The sequence below is a fragment of the Heteronotia binoei genome, chromosome 16, assembly GCF_032191835.1.
Source record: "Heteronotia binoei isolate CCM8104 ecotype False Entrance Well chromosome 16, APGP_CSIRO_Hbin_v1, whole genome shotgun sequence".
Classification (NCBI taxonomy): domain Eukaryota; kingdom Metazoa; phylum Chordata; class Lepidosauria; order Squamata; family Gekkonidae; genus Heteronotia; species Heteronotia binoei.
Window position 1 is genome coordinate 6,668,625 of NC_083238.1, and position 19,377 is coordinate 6,688,001.

Genomic DNA, 19,377 nt, shown 5'->3' on the forward strand with positions numbered 1-19,377 from the left:
AACGGGTTAGATAAATATATATATATATATATATATATATATATATATATATATAATTTTTTTGGCCACCTTGTGACATAGAGTGTTGGACTGGATGGGCCATTGGCCTGATCCAACACGGCTTCTCTTATGTTCTTATCCTATGTGAGATCAGACCAGCCTTCAAAACTACCATTTCATTCAAGAGAATGCCAGCCCTCACCTGGAAGTTGGCAACCTTACTACTTACAACCTTAGGGTACTTCTGAAAAAGGTTACTATGTATTAATTTCTTATATTCATATCGTGACAAAAGGTCCGGCCCCTTCCCAGCTGAGCCAGCTCGCTGGCGATAGGCTGGGGGCCGCCTTTGCATCCCCGGAAGGAGGGAGTGGCAGCAAGATCACCCGACATACGGGTGTTTTTTGCAAGGCGCGGAGTCGGGGCTATATAAGCCCCGGCTCCCTCCTTGCCACGCAGTTTGTTTTCGGCTCTCTGCCCGCCCACCCTTCCCATTGGCAGTACAGGTTCATGCCGGTCGCCTTTTGGGGCCAGGTAGGAATTTTTTCACTCCCGCACAATTGGCCTACGCGGGGGTGTTTTTCGCCTACCTTGTACTGCCTAGTAGGTTAGGTTTTGTTGAGTATTAGTTAGGTCGCTGGCTGGATGAGGTTTGGCCACGGGTTTTTCCAGGGGAGCACCTATGGCCTTGCACCGGTGGTGCGGTGGTCTGCAGGAACCGTAGATGGGCTAAACGGCTCAGTGCGGTGATGCAGATCACAAGAAGCCTCACCTGGGTGGATCTTTCCATGGGGATTGATGCCAGCCCGGTTGGTGATGGCTGGAGGCCTGGCCGCTCAGTTACAACCCGATGACGGCGGGTTTGTGCTGGGGGCAGGGTGGCTCGCCCTTTGGACAAGGCGGGGTCCAGGTGTTGACCCCAGGGCTTGTCTGGTCTGGTTTCCCCCCCTGCCAGTTATATTTGTTAATCCTAATAAAGCGGCCCGGTTTAAAACCCAACAATTGTGTCTGCCTCTTCATTCCGACTGGGGGGGCAAATATAAGTGAGCCTCGGAATTTCTGTATAACAATCTGAATTATGCCTCTTTGATTCTCTTTTCCCATAATGCTTTGCAGTATAGCTGATGTGACATTCTCAGGGCTGACCATTTTCTTATTTCCCTTGGTTTTCCTATGTATGAAAGAAAAGTTTATACTTTCTGAATAGTTTATACTAACCATTCCTCCTCCCACCCCTGCACCCATGGGTCTCCACAATGTGTACTTGACAGGTGAAGGTCTGTAGTATACGGCCGGCCGATAATGCTTGTTAACACAAGGGTCACAGGTATGTGCGGTACTTCCCATGCAGTCAAAACAATTAGTTTATCGGGTTAAGGCTCCTAGATTCTCAAAATGATCCTTGATGTGTAATCTATTACTATTTATTCAATAACATCCTTTCTTATCTATGTTATGAATTCAGAGTAAAGTTGTACTAGAGATTTCTTTCTGCTAAAAATGTGTTATGCTTATGTCATTTATTTGGATTGAACCTATGAGTCCACAGGGTATAAATTGTCAAATATTTGTCATCTCGGCTGGCCACCAACAGCTCCTTGTGATACCTTGGTGACTAATCCAGAACATTCTGAGTTTCATACAGTGCACTATTTTTAGTATTGGGCTGGTGTTGAAATATTCTATGCTTGAATATGCTAAAAAATGTTATAAAGTGTTTTGCTCTTGAATAGTTTTGTTATTTCATTTTTGTTGCTTAGCAGATAAATTAGAACAACGTGCAAGCTTTAGTCTTTGTCTCTTACCCCTTGGGCTGGTCTCTTGTCTATCCTCATCCAGCCCAGGAACCCAGGATTAATTCTCTCCCCAAACATATACCCTCAAATATGTGACAATCTTTTATAACAAAGCATGTCAAATTCTTATGAAATAAAGATAAATATTTATTTGTTATTCACCTGCATGGAAGTCTATGCCCACGGCAAATGAAGTTCCTGATACAGGCATCAATGCGTCGGTTTTGTCATTTGGATCAAGGGGAACTCCCCTAATTCCTTCATGAACAGAATACATGAGGAATGATTCTATGCCTGAAAATACACATACATAAAACATAAGAATGATCATAGTTGCTAGGCATAAAAAGCCAATTGTTTTAAATTCAAAGTATGGAAAATATTTTAATTTAAACAAATGGTTTTCAACTTTTCTACCTTTCCATATCAAGGCTGTCTGTTCCTTTCATGGCCACTGTTTCAAAAAATTTTTTTTGCATAAACACAACCCGCTGACACATACACTGGCAAACTCAGGAAGAAAATCTATGACTGATGAAAATTAAGTCCGAGATAACAGAAACTAAATATTTTCCGTCTTTATATTTGACTGGTAGAATATATTAAGAACATGTGCAATAGCCATACAATCAAGAACCAAGTTAATCAGGTCAAGAAAGATAACAATAATCCTATATAGTTCCTACATAGTGCAATCCTAGGCATAGCTGCAGCCTCTTACAACTTCAGCAGAGTAGTGCAACTGCATTTAAAACTGCACTGATAGTGTTAAGCGTGCTCATTTCTGTACTGCATTTTGCTATGTAGAGAGCAGGTAATCAGCTCTCCATCTCTCCCCCCTTATTTACAGCCAGAGGGCAAGTAGTAAAACCATCTGGCCCTGAGATGTTTGTGTTACAGACTGGCTGTTACTACCTTCAAGTCACCTCTCCCACGGTTTTACACAGACAGTCCTTATCTTCCCCCAAAGAAGTGTGAGAAGGTTTGATGTTTCCAATAGCCTAAAATTCCTTAGTAATAAAATAGATAGTTGCTTAGTAACCTTTGAACCCATGACTCAAGTATGCATCTGTATTGTAACCTTTGATGATATCCTATATAGTAACTGTGTAACTGTTTGTACCCCATTACTCCCAAAGCTTGTGTCCTTGGTACAGCTCCTGAGTTTCTAACAATAAACCTACTATTGATTTAAAACAAAGGACTTGGTTATTGAGAAATATCGGTGCTTTATAGATAGTCTATGATAATTCTGTTAACTCTTTAATATATTTCTAGGAAAATTTAAATATTTGTTTGCAAGAACATGTACAAAATATATTCACAAAGATCAATGGAAATGATATGCATTCTTGCTTTCCAACTATGTAGTGTTATTTCTTAGAAAATCATTCTGTGATTTTTTTTTAATTCTTTTTTATTCAGGTGTTTTTTTTTAAATATTGTTTACCTTGACAAGACATCCGATTTTTCCGCAGATTATAGCCTATTGTACATAAGCATGTACGAGTTGTTTCTGAGGTTGGCAAGCAAAGTTGGGAACATCCACCATTATTGAGTTGACAGGAATTGCTACCTACAGGGGAGGAAAAATGAAACAGTAAATAACAGTCAGGCCCAGCCCGAGCCCTTCCGGCGCTCTAGGCAGCACAGCTCCGCTCGCCCCTGAGTCCCCGCACCTGCCAAGGGTCTACTCATGAGTAGATGCAGGTGCTACTCACGAGTAGATCGCAAGTGCTACTCACGAATAACCCTAACCCCTGCACTCACCTGGAGGACCCCTGAGGCATACCAGCTCCAAGGTCTGTGGGTGTTTTCTTTCTGGAAAGGAGGGGGAAGAAACTTCCTCCAGAGGTCTCTTCAAAACACATGCAGAGCAGGTATGCTTCTCGGGGCCAGGCAGGAGCTGGCTGCGGTGGCAGTGCGAACTTTGGGGGGGGGTGATGGGAGGGAGGGAGCTGGCTGCAGTGGCAGTGTGAATTTGCAGGGATGGGAAGGCGGGAACTGGCTGCGGTGGTAGCAAGGCAAACCTGGAGGGGAGAGGAGGGAGGGAGATGGCTGTGGGGGGGTGGCAGGGCACGTTTTGGCAGTAGGCGGCAGCAGGGCGAGCTTCAAGGGCAGGAAGGAGGGAGCTGGCTGCGGTAGGGCAGGCAAGCTTTGGGGGTGACAGGGCGAGCTTTTGGGGGGTGGAAGCGTGGCAGGCGTGAAGGAGCTGGTGGTGGTGGGGAGGCAAATTAGGTGATTGTCTTGGGCACAGGGGGGAAACCTGATTCGATGCTCTCTTGCTCCTGGCGCCCTAGGCAACCACCTAGTTTGCCTAGTGGGCGAGCCGGCCCTGATAACAGTAGAATACCAACCTTTTATTTCTTGCCTTATGTCATAATCCTGGGCCTAGTGAGGCCTGCAGGCCCCAGGGAAGCCTGTTTAGGAGTTACTGGGAAAAGCCTAGATCTCCCAGGATCCTCTCTATCCCTCTGATTGGGCAGCAAGGGGTTTGGAGGGAAACAGGCCCAGAGAGGGGTGAGGCCTGGAAACAGATTATATAAAGGCCAAGCCCAGGAAGTTGGTGTCACACTGCTTAAGCACATGAGCAACACTCCCTGACTGTTCAGGAAAGGTGCCCCGGAAGCACTTCAGCAGTTTGCTACCACTTACTACCTGGTAGCTTTTTGAAGCAACAGAGCAACAGCAAAGGACAAGGTAAGGGCAGGAGCAAGGCAGGACCTAGATGTGCGCGTTTGAATGCACCATTTAAATCTGGACATGGGTTGTTCCTGTGTTGGCCCAAATTGGCCATCTGAATTCAGCCCAAGAGATGCAATGATGTGACATAGAAGCATTGCTATAACAACAATGTTCAGTTACTTTTTGAATACAATGATTCTGGAAAATAATAAGCCAAAAAAATTCCTGTTGTTCAATAACTTCATCAATACAGAAGCATCTACAGATAGCAAATGCCACCCTATCATGTCATGAAAATAACTTTTATTTCTTTGTTTCAAATTCAGTAGATTTGAGACAAAGATGCTATCTTCAGAAGCTGAATTTCCTTTTAAAAAACAACAACCCCCACACACATTAAATTACTAACACACTTTGTTTAATTTACTTTCAGAAAATGAGAGGAATAAAACTGTGGGAACTGTAAAAGGCCAACAAGGACAGGACTCATGTCCCTCTCCCACCAACAGTCCTTTGCACACTCCACCCTTCTATGCAAAGTAGCACACTATTCTGGGTACAGTGAGGAGGATCTATTAGGCAAAATTGCCCTTTCTTGGTCTTGAGCAATTGCAGCAAATTTAATTTTTTAGCAAATAGCAAGCCTTTATTGGCATAAAACAGATTTAGCAGTAAAATAGCAATATAAATAATATAAAATCCTAGATTATAAAGTACATAGGGAGCTAAAATACATAAAATAAGTAAAATATATATGAGTCAAGTTTAGCCAAATTAAATAATTACAACAGATAAAATGTGGTCATTCCAGAACCATTCCCTGTCGTATTTCCATGGCCTGTTGGAGAAATCTAGCCACCATTAAAGTTACCTCAGTGCAAGTGTCATTTAAAAGTTTGTGGACTTTGCCTGAATCAGCACAGCCCAACATACCTGCTAAGATATCTTTCAAGTATATACAACAAATATCATCATAAAGAGGACAGTTCAGTAGTACATGGGAAATAGTTTCAATACACTTGGAATTACAAAGACAGTGTCTATTAGAGTACTCAATCCTGTTAAATCTACCAAATAGGATAGCAGATGGTAATGCATTACATCTCGTTAACGAGAACGCATGCCGTTGCTGTGGAGCTTGCAGAGAGGAGAAATACGATGCTAATTTCCCTACTGAAATTGCACAACTGTGGTAGATGGCATCTCTCCCTAATCATTGAAGCTCCTAAAAGCAGTATGAAACTTCAGCTTCTCACCTCTAGTGAGACACAGTCCATGACGTTCATAACCCTATGCAGAGATTTTCAGGACATGAATGTAAGATGCTAGGGAAGGGATGAAGTGAAGTTGATTATGTTCCATGAGTTCCTTTTGTTCATATAACCACAGGAACTAACACAATATCCATAAATTTGCATGCTCCATATTGATAGTCAGAATAATTCTGATCTTCATTGCAACAAATGTACCTTTCCCAATTTAAAGTGTAATAAAAAATTCTAATAAATACATATATACAGGATTATTTTAAAAGTTACACCACAGTAAAGATGTTAAAGTTTGTTTAAAACTAAATGCTGGATCTAGGACCTATTAATCCCACCATATGGCATGAATTTTAAGTCTACTTGAAATGTTGTTGAGATTTGGTCCCATTTAGAAGCCAATGTAGTTTGGATAAAGAACCATTCAAAACACAATATTGTACCTGGAAACGCACCATCCTTTGGCTTTTGGAATTTTATTCATCATATGAGCATTGGTCCACTCCTAAAGGAAATGTGGAATATACTCCCTAACTGAAGAGGATATAACCTCAGCAGGAGTGAGACTAGTATACATTGGGACTTATATACTCGATAATATATCTGGAAAATTCTTTATCTTTGCATTGGACATATTGTACATTTTATGTTGGTTTTGGACCACAAACCATATGATATGAGCTTGCAAATGATATAAACATAAACTATTGGTTTTTATATACTTTATCTGCATTACATGAATCTTTATAGTGGTCTGGAAAGCAGTTTGTGTGTGTGTGTGTTTGGACTGGATCTAGGGGTATGCATTCGGTTTATCTGGACTGGAAAAAACTTGGGCTGATATTTTCCAGCTGAATACAAATTAGAGAATCTGATTTGGCTACCAATATGGCTGAGCCCAAACATTCGGCTTTTATTTGGGTGCTGCTTGAAGAAGGCTCTTAAAGAGACTGTGGTATCTTTAAATGCCTTTTAAGTTCACTTGCTGAGTTATGCTGTGGTGGCAGCACTGGCACAGCTTGGAGAAGGCATTTAAAGAGACCACTTTAGTTTAGTTTAGTTTAGTTTAGTTGATTTATATCCCGTCCTCCCTGCTGAAGCAGGCTCAGGGCAGCTCACAAAATATAATAGAATAACAATAAAAACAGTTAAATTAAACATTAAAAAAATCAATTTAAAACAGTTTAAACAATTTGGTGCTAATTCCATAGGATTTAAGGATTCAGTGTTCTTGGATATCAAATTGGATCTAAAATCGTGGCAGTGGTCGTCATTCAGTTAAAAGCTAACTGAAACAATATTATCTTGCAAACCTTGCGGAACTGGGCAAGGTCCCACAAGGCTCTGACCTCCTCAGGCAGTTGGTTCCACCAGTGTGGGGTAGCAATGGAGAAAGCTCTTTCTCTAGTCATTTTCAGTCTTGTCTCCCTTGACCTGGGGATCAATAATAAATTTTGTGTTCCTTGTCTAAGTACCCTTTGGGGAACATGTGGGGAGAGACGGTTGCTAAGGTAGGCAGATCCTCAGCCATATAGGACTTGAAAGTTAATAACCAGCACCTTGTAGCGAATCTGGTATACCACCAGCAGCCAGTGCAGCATCTGCAGTCCAGGCTGTATGTGCTCCCGCATGGATAATCCCAATAGCAGCCTGGCTGCTACATTTTGCACCAGCTGCAGTTTCTGGATTTGAGACAGGGCAGCCCCATGTAGAGGGCATTACAGTAGTCCAATCTTGAGGTGACCATAGCATGGATCGCAGTTGCCAGGTCGCCACGCTCAAGGAAGGGAACCAACTGCCATATCCACCTAAGATGGTAAAAGGCAGATTTGGCGGTGCCTGCTATCTGGGCCTCCATTGTCAAGGCAGGCTCCAGTAGCACCCCCAAGCTTCTGACCCTGTGCACCGTTGTAAGTGGTGCACCATCAAAAACCGGTAGAGGGATTTCCCTGCCAGGATCACCATGACTCTGGCAAAGGACCTCTGTCTTCGTCAGCTTCAGATGACTCAGCCTGAGCCAACCTGCCACGGCTTGCAACGCCAGGCCCAAATTTTCCAGGACACAGTCAGACCATCCATCCATCAGTAGATAGAGCTGGATGTCATCTGCATACTGATGGCAACATAGCCCATACCTCCAGGCAATCTGGGCAAGGGGGTGCATGTAAATGTTAAACAACATTGGGGAAAGTGCCGCCCCTTGAGGCACACCACAATTAAGCAGGTGCCTCTGGGATGACTGCCCTCCAATCGCCACCCTTTATCCCCAACCGTGAAGGAAAGAGGAAAGCCATTGCAAGGCCAACCCCTGAATCCCTGCGTCGGTCTTAAATGCCTTCTGAATTTACTTGCTGAGTTGCAGCACTGCAGGGTTTCTCCCATGCTTTCAGTGAATGAGCACCTTCTTTTGGGGCCCATAGAATTAGATCCCTTGGCCCAATTTTTTAAAAAGGGGGGGGAGTGAGGCAAGGCACCAGCTGCTGTGCTGTAGATTTGGTGCTTCTCCCTCAAAAAACAACCCTCCCAAGTCCCAGATACTGCTGGATCAATGCTCTCTTCTACCCTATGGGGACTTTCCTCATAGGATATAGTGGAGACTAATTTGGGTTTCCTAAATATATACCATACCAATATTGAGATTTAGGAATATCAGAAAATACTGATATATTCCAAGTCCAATAGATTCAAATCTGAAAAAAACCCTTGACTGTCTTGACCATCCTCCCTTGTAGCATAGGACTCGACATGCTGTACATTAAAAAGTCTTACATAGATAATAAAACATTAAAATAATAAAAATACAACAATAAATTAACAGCTAGAGGGTGGCGAACTGCCACAGTATGCCACTGTCTCATGGGAGGGGCAGGCAGGAGAAGCAGGAGAAGTAAGAGTGCCAGCCAGATGGGGGGAAATGCTGCTGTCCTCAACCAAACACCCAGTGGAACATCCCTGCCTTACATGCCCTGCAGAACTGCATTAAGTCCCTCAGGGCATAGATATCACTCAGCAGAGACTTCCACCAGGTTGGAAGCAAGGTGGAAAATGCCCTGGCCCTGGTTGAGGAGAGCCAGATGTCTCTCAGGCCGGGGACCACCAACACATTCTTATTAGCCAAGTACAATTGCCTTGGGGTATACCAAAAGAGGTGGCCCTGAAGATACATGGGTCCCTGACTGTTTAGGGCCTTTTATGTCAATACCATAACCTTGAATCTGATTTGGTACTCCACAAGAAGCCAGTGCAGCTCATGTGCCATGAGCAGAGTCCCCTTAAAGACTTGTCCTGCCGCATTCTGGATCAGTTGGATTTTCCAGGTTGGTCTCAAGGATAGTCCTATGTAGAGCTAGTTACAGTAGGTGAGGGCAAGACAAGTAGGGAGCCAGTTGCTTGACCTGGCATAACTGAAAAAATGCCAGCCTGGCAACATTTGCAATCTGGGCCTACATAGATATTCACAGTTGATGCCAGTATGAAGGGCACACTGTCAAGAGCTGGGAGATGGCACCCCAATCCTGAGTCATCCCTCCCCATCAAGAGAACCACCATCTTAGTCGGATTCAGTCTCAGCCGGCTGTGCTTCAACCATCCCACCGAAGTCTCCAAACCCTCAATCAGATTTGCTGGGGCGGTATCTGGCTGGTCATCCATCAACAGATATAGATGGGTGTCGTCAGTGTAGTGGTGATAACCCAGCCTGAAACTCTGTACTAGAGAGGGCACATATAGATGTTAAATAACATCAAAGAGAAAATTGCCCCCTGAGGAACCCGCACACTAATGAGTACTTAGTTGACAACCTCTTTCCTAGTGCCACCCTCTGTCCCCAACCCTGGAGAAATGAAATAAGCCACTTCAAGGCCACCTCATGCACTCCTATGTCAACATATTTGTATACTGCATTATTTGGGAAGAAATTAAAGTAAATAATTCTTTCAAAGTTGAAAATTTTAGCAAATATTATGATAGCAAAACAAAAATGTTTAATTTGGATTTTCTCCAATATTTCACTTATGAAATTTAAGCCTTCTATTAATCCAACCATAATGGCATACTAATGGAGTGATATAATTACTAATCCACTTCCAGAGGTGAGGCTTTTATAATCTTCTGAAGCTGATGCTTCAATACTTTTCATTAAATGTCCTTTAATTACTTAAAAAACTTTAAAATTATTTGCATTTTTCTTTAATAATAAAGTCAAAAATCCCATCGATGTTTTTTTCTAAAGGTACTGTACAAGAACAAAAAAGTTTAAAGCAACAATTCAAAATAAATACATAAGTTTAAAGAGAGTAAGCAATAATGAACTGAACAAAAAATATCACCCTTTTGATCAACTGATCAATTCTGTTTTAAATAGTTCTGGTTTCTTCTGCTTCCTAAAAATCTAAAAAGTGTTAAGTGCCTTCCTGACTGATTCTGAATACTGTTCAAGTTTGGTGTAGTGGTTAAGTGCGTGGACTCTTATCTGGGAGAACCAGGTTTGATTCCCCACTCCTCCATTTGCAGCTGCTGGAATGGCATTGGGTTAGCCATAGCTCTGGCAGAGGAAAGGGCAGCTGCTGTGAGAGCCATCTCAGCCACACCCACCTCACAGGATGTCTGTTGTGGGGGGAGAAGATATATGATGATGATGATGATGATGATGATATTGGATTTATATCCCGCTCTCCACTCCAAAGAGTCTCAGAGCGGCTTACAGTCTCCTTTACCTTCCTCCCCACAACAGACACCCTGTGAGGTGGGTGGGTCTGGAGAGGGTTCTCACAGCAGCTGTCCTTTCAAGGACAACGTCTGCCAGAGCTATGGCTGACCCAAGGCCATGCTAGCAGGTGCAAGTAGAGGAGTGGGGAATCAAACCCGGTTCTCCCAGATAAGAGTCCGTGCACTTAACCACTACACCAAACTGGCTCTCCGAGATTATAGGAGATTGTAAGCCGCTCTGAGTCTCTGATTCAGAGAGAAGGGTGGGGTATAAATCTGCTATTCTTCTTCTTCTTTCAAAACTTGTGTAAAGCTCCAGTACAAGCCAGTGACCAGAAAAACTATTTTAACCATCACTGGAGGGAACAAATAAGAAATTGGACTAAGATGAGCAAAGTTGCCACATAGCATCACATGGGAAAGGTCTCAGATTGTGAAAGTCTGCAAAGATCAAAAACCAGCACCTAGAACTGTACCCAGAAACAAATAGGTAGCCAATGTAAACATTGCAAAGCATATGTGACACAAGAAAAGTGGCATTTTCTGTGTTATCCAAGAGCAGCCCCACACAGAGTGCAGTGCAATAGTCCAGCTTTGAGGTTACTGTAGAATGAGTCAGCTTGGATAGGTTGGTGACATCCAAAAGGAGAGATGATTTCCAAACTAAATGTAACCAGAAAAAAAATGCACTTTTGGCTATTCTACTCACATTTCCCCCCAACAGAAAGTTGGGTCCTGTATTCACCGTGATCCCATCTGGGGAGCCACAGGGTATGGAGGTGGGAGGACTGAGAGGGCAATGGCAGCAGCTGTCTCCAGCTCAGTAGGGGTGGACCACATCAAGTACAGGAAACCGGAGCCCACCCTGGCCCTCACCAGGCCTATCAGAGAGGCTGTTGGGAGCTAGGGGGAAGGGGCAGCCAATGAAGGCATTTAGGGTGCTGCACTGCCCCATGTCACCCTCTGAGTGCAATGTAATAGTCCAGCTTCAAGGTTAGCATGCATGGGTAGGTTGGCAGCATCTAAAAGGAGAGATCATTTCCAAACTAAACATAACTGGAAAAATCCACTTTTGGCCACTCTACTCACATTTTTTAATAGAAAAACGAGGACCAAAAAGATTCCTAAGCTAATAACTGAGTCTGTTCAAGAAAGAATACCCCAACCAAAGCAACTTTGGAAATGGTAGCTTTTTCGGACACACCAACAGCACTGGAGCACTGGAGGATGGGGTGATACAGGAGTGGGACAGTCTCCAGATGTTTGCATCAGGACTTGATTTTTTAATCTGTCTGGGGGCCGTCCCTGTGTCACCGCCAGCTGCCAGTCTGGACCCAGTCTTAGAAAGGCAAATTAGGCTGATTTAATGTTGTTCATGTGTTTTAACTCAGTTGTTTAATTGTTTTAATGATTTATGTTGCATGGATTGATTTTAATGGTTTGTAACTGTGATTTTATCATATACATTTTAAATTGTTAGCCACCTTGGTGGTTCATGTAAGAGAAGAAAGGCAGGATATAAATTTTGTAAATTAAATAAATAAATGTATAAAAGTCGGAGACTGAACGATAGCTGGGCAGAACCTCTTGACCAGTAAGGGCTTTTTTAGCAGCAGATCAACCACTGCCTCAGAAGTCCCCATTCATGAGGGAAGCACTGAAGTTCTTTGTGAGGGTGTGCCTCAGCTTCACCTGAGCAGGTTTTCAAAAACAGGAGCAGCAGGTGTCTAAACTTCAAATGGAGGCTTCAGCAAACATTAAAGATCAGGTAAACACTGCTTGTGGGAAACAACATTCAAGCTATCTGTCAAAGAAAAGCTACATAATGTCACGAGCTGGGGCTGAGTCAGGCAAAGTCCAGGGGCAGTCCAAGGTCGGCAACTTGTGAGCAAGGAGGGTCCAAGGCGCCAAAACAGAATCGTAATCCAGGTATCACAGGTCAGAGGTTCAGAAGCCGAAGTCAGGGGGTCCAGAGGTCCAAGCCAAAGTCAGGAATCCAAAAGCCAAAGTCAAGAGCCGGAGTGGATGCTAGGATGTCAGGTATGTGACTAGTTGCTTCCACAAAGCCTCCTCCCAAAGCCCACAGCTATATAGCCCTCTGCTGCCTGTTGCTCATTTGGGCTAATTGCTGTCTCAGAGCAGCAGCCAGGATCCTGCCGAAACTTAAGCATCCTCACACTTAGAAGGGCCAGAATCCTTTCACCACTCAGGGCTCAGGGAGCGTCTTGCTTGTGAGCGTGCCGCCCTCCTCCGATCCCTGAGGTCCTGACGAAGGTGGTCACGCACACGAGCCACCCGAGAGGGCGAGGCAGGGGGGCTTGGATCTTCTTCAGCAGGAGGCAGGGGCACTGGTGCAGGTGGCAGGGGCACAGTTCCTTCTGCAGGCTCTGCAGGCTCGGTTTCTTCTGCAGGGTCCCCAGCACCCATGACACTATCCCCCCCCCCAGGGCCCCCCTCCGTCGAGGGGCCTGGGAGGTCGGGGTGGTCGCTGTGGAATCGTTGCACCAAGTCCGGGGCATGAAGATTGTCCACAGGTTCCCAGGACCGGTCTTCTGGGCCGTATCCCTCCCAGTCCACAAGGTACTGGAGGCCTCCACGATGGTACCGGGAGTCCAGAATCTGGCGCACCTCATATTCTTCCTCGTCATCCACCAACACCGGTGGTGGCGGCGGTGGGGAAGGAGGCCGAGCTGGGTCAGGGGGTGCAGCTGGAACAAGGAGGGAGCGATGGAACACAGGGTGAATGCGGAGGTGGGGTGGCAACTGGAGCCTGAAGGCGACGGGGTTTATTTGTTCTACGATGGGGTAGGGTCCAATGAACCGTGCATCCAGCTTGTGAGACCGACCAGGCCGGCGCAGGTAGCGAGTTGAGAGCCACACCTGATCCCCCGGCTGCACTGGAGGGCCTTCTTGCCTCTTTCGGTCTGCAGCCCGTTTATATGCCTCCTTGGCCTGCTGTAGCTGCTCTCGGAGCAAGTCTTGGCTGGCGCGGAGTTCTTGCAGGTAGGCATCGACGGCGGGGACATTCGTGGGTGGTAGGATTGCCGGGAAGAACCGAGGGTGGTACCCGTAGGTTGCAGCAAACGGGGTCATTTGGGTGGATGAATGGACCGCATTGTTGTATGCAAACTCCGCTAGGGGCAATAGAGTGGTCCAGTCATCCTGCTGGTAACAGGTGTAACAGCGGAGATATTGCTCCAGCGTGGCATTGGTGCGCTCTGTCTGGCCATCTGTCTGTGGGTGGTAGGCTGAGGACAGGTGCACTCGAGTACCCAGGCTGGAATGGAGGGCTTGCCAGAACCGAGAGGAGAACTGAGGGCCCCGATCGGAGATCAGATGGGCTGGGAGTCCGTGCAGACGAAAGATGTGTTGCAGGTAAAGCTGGGCCGTCTCCTGAGCTGTGGGAAGTTTGGGGCACGGAACAAAGTGGGCCATCTTGGTAAATAGGTCGACGACCACCCAGATACAAGTCTGACCCTTGGAGCGCGGAAGTTCCGTGATGAAGTCCATCGAGATGGTCTCCCAGGGTCCTGAAGATGTGGGCAAGGGCTGTAGCAACCCTGAGGGTTTGGCTGGGATGTCTTTGGCCCGTCGGCAGACGTCACAGGAGCTGACATAACGGGCAACATCAGCGCGAACTCGTGGCCACCAGAATTCCCTTGTCAGCAAGTGGGTGGTCTTATGCTGTCCAAAGTGCCCGGCGGGTAACGAGTCGTGGGTCAGGCGTAGCACTTCTGCTCGCAAGGGCCCGGGCGGCACATAGAGGCGTTCGCGATGTAGCAAGAGGCCGCCTCGAGTCGTGAACTCGCCTGTTGGGTCATCTTGGAGAGCCTGGAGGTGTTGCTGGACCCAGGGATCATTGGCCTGGCTAGCCCGAATGTCCTCCACGAGTGCTGGTGAAGTGGAGGTGGCTGCAAATACTGAGGGCGGCAGGATTGGAGCAGCGGGCACGGTCTGTTGAGGCAGGGGCGTATTCCGGTTTCCGGGAGAGCGCGTCTGCTTTCCGGTTCTGGGTATGGGGGATGTAGGAGATCCGGAAGTCGAAGCGAGAGAAGAATAGGGACCACCGGATCTGGCGCTGGTTGAGACGGCGGGTGGTCTGGAGGTGTTCCAAGTTCCGGTGATCAGTGAGCACTTGAACAGGGTGGCGAGCCCCTTCGAGGTAATGTCGCCAAACCTCAAACGCCGCCTTGATCGCGAGCAACTCCCTCTCCCAGATGGTATAGTTCCTCTCTGCAGCAGTGAGCTGGCGCGAGTAATAGGCGCAGGGCTGGAGTGGCTGGGACGGCTCCTCGCGCTGGGACAGCACTGCTCCCAGGGCCACGTTGGAGGCATCAGCTTCCACCGTAAAGGGAAGCTGGGAGTCAGGGTATCTCAGGAGTGGCCCGGTGGCAAAGCGAGTCTTCAGGGTGGAGAAGGCGTTATCGGCCTCTGGGGACCAGCGGAAGGGTTCTTTGGGGCGGAGTAGTTGAGTCAGGGGTGTGGTCAGGGATGCGTAGGCCGGGATGAATTGCCGATAGTAGTTGGCAAAACCAAGGAACCGCTGCAGGTCTTTGCGATTCTGAGGAGCCTGCCAGGTCAGGACCGCTTCTACTTTTTTCGGGTCCATGAGGATCCCCTGCGGTGACACAATGTGCCCAAGGAACTCGACGGAGCGCAGGTCGAAGTCGCACTTCTCCAGCTTGGCGTAGAGGCCATGGGCTCGTAGGCGCTGCAGGACCTGGCGGACGTGCTCGGCGTGCTGGGCAGGATTGCGGGAGTAAATTAGGATGTCATCCAGGTATATGATCGCGAAGCGGTCGAGCAGGTCCCGGAATATGTCGTTCATGAACCTCTGGAAGACAGCGGGGGCATTGGTCAATCCGAAGGGCATCACCAGGTGCTCGTACTGCCCGTATCGGGTCCCAAACGCGGTCTTCCACTCGTCTCCGGGCCGTATGCGCACCAAATTGTACGCTCCACGGAGGTCCAGCTTGGTGTAAATCTGGGCCCCCTTTAAGCGATCCAAGAGTTCAGGGATCAGTGGTAGAGGGTACCGGTCGCGGATGGTGATCTTGTTCAGGGCCCGGTAGTCATTGCACAGCCGCAGCTCCCCACTTTTCTTCTTTACGAAGAGGACTGGAGCAGACAGGGGAGAGGTTGAGGGTCGGATGAATCCGCGTTTCAGGTTCTTGTCCAGGTAGTCTCGCAGAGCTGCCAACTCAGGCTCCGACATCGGGTACAGACGCCCCACCGTGAGTGGTGCCCCAGGTACTAGGTCAATGGCACAGTCATAGGGCCGGTGAGGGGGAAGCTGATCCGCTCCTGTCTCTTCGAAGACATCGGCGAAGTCCGCATACTTCTGAGGGAGCTGAGGACCACCACTCGGGATGCCGGCTGCTAGAGTGGTGGGAGGAGTCAGATGGGGGCATGGGTCTCGGAAACGTAGTTCCTGCTGGGCCCAGTCCACGATGGGGTTGTGCAGCTCCAGCCAGGAAAGGCCCAGAATCAGCGGGAAGCGAGGCATGCGGGCGACATTAAACTGCAGCTGTTCTTGGTGCTGCTGGACGTGGAAGGTGATGGGGCAGGTCTCCTGGGTGACGGGGCCAGAACGGAGGAGGCACCCGTCGATAGCCTCCACCAGCGTTGGAGTCTCTTTTGTCTGCACTGGTATCTGGTGCTGCTTTACAAAGGCAGCATCAACAAAACAGTGGGCCGCTCCCGAGTCCAGCATGGCATATACAAACAGCCAGCGTTCATCAGGCAGACGGAGTTTGACTGGTAGCAGGAATGGGCCCGGGGTATCAGTCTGCTGTTCGGAGGACCCAGCTAGTCGCCCCAGGCTGGAGGGCCCACTTACGCCTGGGGCTGCTCTTTTGGCGGCGGTGGCAACGAGGGTCCGGGTATCCGACGCTTAGCAGGGCAGCCAGAGGCATAGTGGCCTGCCGTACCGCAGTAAAGGCACAGATTCTGCGTGCGGCGTCTGGCCTTTTCTTCTGGAGTCAGGCGGGGTCGAGCAGCTCCAAGCTGCATAGGCTCCTCCTCGGCTCTGGTACTAACTGGGGATGGGCGAGGAGCCAAGTGGCACGGCGCAGGGAGCTGGCGCCCTCTGGTCTTGGCTTGGCGGCGACTTTCCAGGCGGCCATCAATGCGGAGGCAGAGGGTGATAAGTCCTTGGAGCGTGGGTGGCGACTCCACCCTGGCCAGTTCATCCAGGACTTCCTCTGCCAGCCCCTCGGTAAACTGGTCCATCTGGGCAGCCTCATTCCACGCCAAGTCTTGGGCCAGGAGCTTGAATTCGGTGGCATACTGAGCCACTGAGGATTTGCCTTGTTTCAGCGCCCTGATCTTCCGGTTGGCTGTGGCTGCTTGGACTGGGTTTGAGAAGGCAGCAGACAGGTGGGCCTCAAACCCCTGGTAATCAGTCAGCAGGGGAGAAGACGCAACCAGCAAGGGTGTGGCCCATTTGGCCGCCTGCCCCTTTAACAGGCTGATGATGAAACACACCTTTGTTTTGTCGTTGGGGAAGTCCCGAGCTCTTAGTTCTAAGTACAGCCGGCACTGCGCTAGGAAAGCAGGAAATTCTTCCACGGCACCCCCAAATCTGTCAGGTGGGGGAACTGGGCACTTGGCTGGAGCACTGGCCACAGGTTGTTGCTGTAAGTGTACTACTGCCTGTGTCAGCTGCTGTACCTGGGCTTGGAGCGCAGCCAGTAGTCCTGTGGTTCCACTTGCTTCAGCATCCATCCTGTGGAATGGGTGTTGGTTGTGGGTGGAAGCAATCTGTCACGAGCTGGGGCTGAGTCAGGCAAAGTCCAGGGGCAGTCCAAGGTCGGCAACTCGTGAGCAAGGAGGGTCCAAGGCGCCAAAACAGAATCGTAATCCAGGTATCACAGGTCAGAGGTTCAGAAGCCGAAGTCAGGGGGTCCAGAGGTCCAAGCCAAAGTCAGGAATCCAAAAGCCAAAGTCAAGAGCCGGAGTGGATGCTAGGATGTCAGGTATGTGACTAGTTGCTTCCACAAAGCCTCCTCCCAAAGCCCACAGCTATATAGCCCTCTGCTGCCTGTTGCTCATTTGGGCTAATTGCTGTTTCAGAGCAGCAGCCAGGATCCTGCCGAAACTTAAGCATCCTCACACTTAGAAGGGCCAGAATCCTTTCACCACTCAGGGCTCAGGGAGCGTCTTGCTTGTGAGCGTGCCGCCCTCCTCCAATCCCTGAGGTCCTGACGAAGGCGGTCACGCACACGAGCCACCCGAGAGGGCGAGGCAGGGGGGCTTGGATCTTCTTCAGCAGGAGGCAGGGGCACTGGTGCAGGTGGCAGGGGCACAGTTCCTTCTGCAGGCTCTGCAGGCTCGGTTTCTTCTGCAGGGTCCCCAGCACCCATGACACATAATGCTTTTGACGCATCTCTTACTTGATTGCTTGACAAATTGTTTTCCAAGTTGATTTTATGAACAAATAATTGTGCAAAAGTGTCATAGTCAATAGTCTACCTACTATCACGCCAATTCTTAATAGTTGTGCTGGATACCATTCAACCAATATAATAGTAGAGGAGAAGTAATACGACATTACCTTGACTACCAATTCATAAGCCTCAGACTGGGTTCTTTAATATAGCCTGTCAGATTTGTCATGAGTTTTCTGTCTGCAGTAAGGTTATTTCTGTCAATATTATTCGACATTTCCTGCTTTCTTCTGTTTCCCATCTTGGAAGGAAACCACAAAGCCAGATTCCTAACTGAGGGATGAAGAGGATATTGCACTGGAGGTAATTCTTTTATTACCTCAAGGGCATGGTATTCCATCCTCGCACAAGAGCCTTGTCACTGGTAAGACTTTCAAATTCCCCCACAGCATTCTGGAAACGAAATGGATTGATCGCTCTCTAGGGATCAACCATTGTAACAGTCTTTGCAAGAATTAGGAATATGAGAAGAGCCATACTGAATCAGACCAAAGGCTCATCAAGCGAAGCACTCTATTCACAGGTGGCAACCTCTAGGAAGCCCACAAATAGGAAGATTGCAACAGCATTGTCCTTCCTGTGATCCCCATCAACCGATTTAAAGAGGCATACCTGTGCTACTGGAGGGAGTAGATATCCATAATGATTAGAAGCCATTGATAGTCCAGTCATCCGGGAATTTGTCCACTCCCCTTTTTAAGTCTTTCAAGTTGATGGCCATGACCTGTTTCATAGTCAGACCATTGGCTGCTTTCACACAGTGACTGTTTGCAAGTGAATTTTGCTATTCTTAATACAGTAAAAATCAAGTTGCAAAGTGCATTATTTTGGGTGTGTGAATGCACCTATTGTCTGTTGAAGGCACTAATAATTATGGTTCTCGTGTGCAGGGCTCAAAAACCCTGAGATAGTCTTAATGTAGGTATAGTGGCAAAAAAACCCCCAACAACCCTGTGTGTGCAGGGATAAGGCCAGCACTGCATGAATATTAAAGTCCCCCCAAATGACCACTGGAGGGGTCTCTGACAGAAGATTTGCGCTAGACTGTAGTAAAACATTTGTTCACATGCAAGTCTTAGTGCTATTTAGTACTATTTAAATATTTGAGTTCCATAAATTTGGTAGTGACATTCAGTGATGCAGAGGATGAGAAGTAGTTGAGGCTTACTGTGGCCTGTTTGCACTGTTGTTATTAGTTGCTGAGGTTGCTTAACAAATTATATCTGAAGGAGAGTTTGTTTAGCAGCCAGAGCTGCATTTGATCATTTGAAGGATGAGGTGAAATCCTGTGTAACTCGCAACAGAGCCTTAGGGTTTTCACAGCTTCATTTCTCTCTCTCTTTTATTAAAAAGCTATTCTTCAGTTTCTGTGGAGTTATATGCTACTATTGATGTCAATTTTGACTGAAAGACAGTGAAATGGTGCTTTAAATAAATAAATTTATTTAAGAGCCAGTTTGGTGTAGTGGTTAAGTG

General features: G+C 47.4%; 1 protein-coding gene across 1 annotated transcript in view; it reads right to left on the minus strand.

The window, feature by feature from the left end:
- The window catches only part of LRP1B (LDL receptor related protein 1B), a 1,229,602-nt gene that overhangs the window by 350,958 nt on the left and 859,267 nt on the right, over positions 1–19,377 (minus strand). The window contains exons 34-35 of the mRNA XM_060257450.1: positions 3,247–3,372; positions 1,959–2,090 (exon numbers count right to left, since the gene is read on the minus strand). Coding sequence (XP_060113433.1) covers positions 1,959–2,090; positions 3,247–3,372 — 258 coding nt within the window. The remainder of the gene's footprint in view (positions 1–1,958; positions 2,091–3,246; positions 3,373–19,377) is intronic.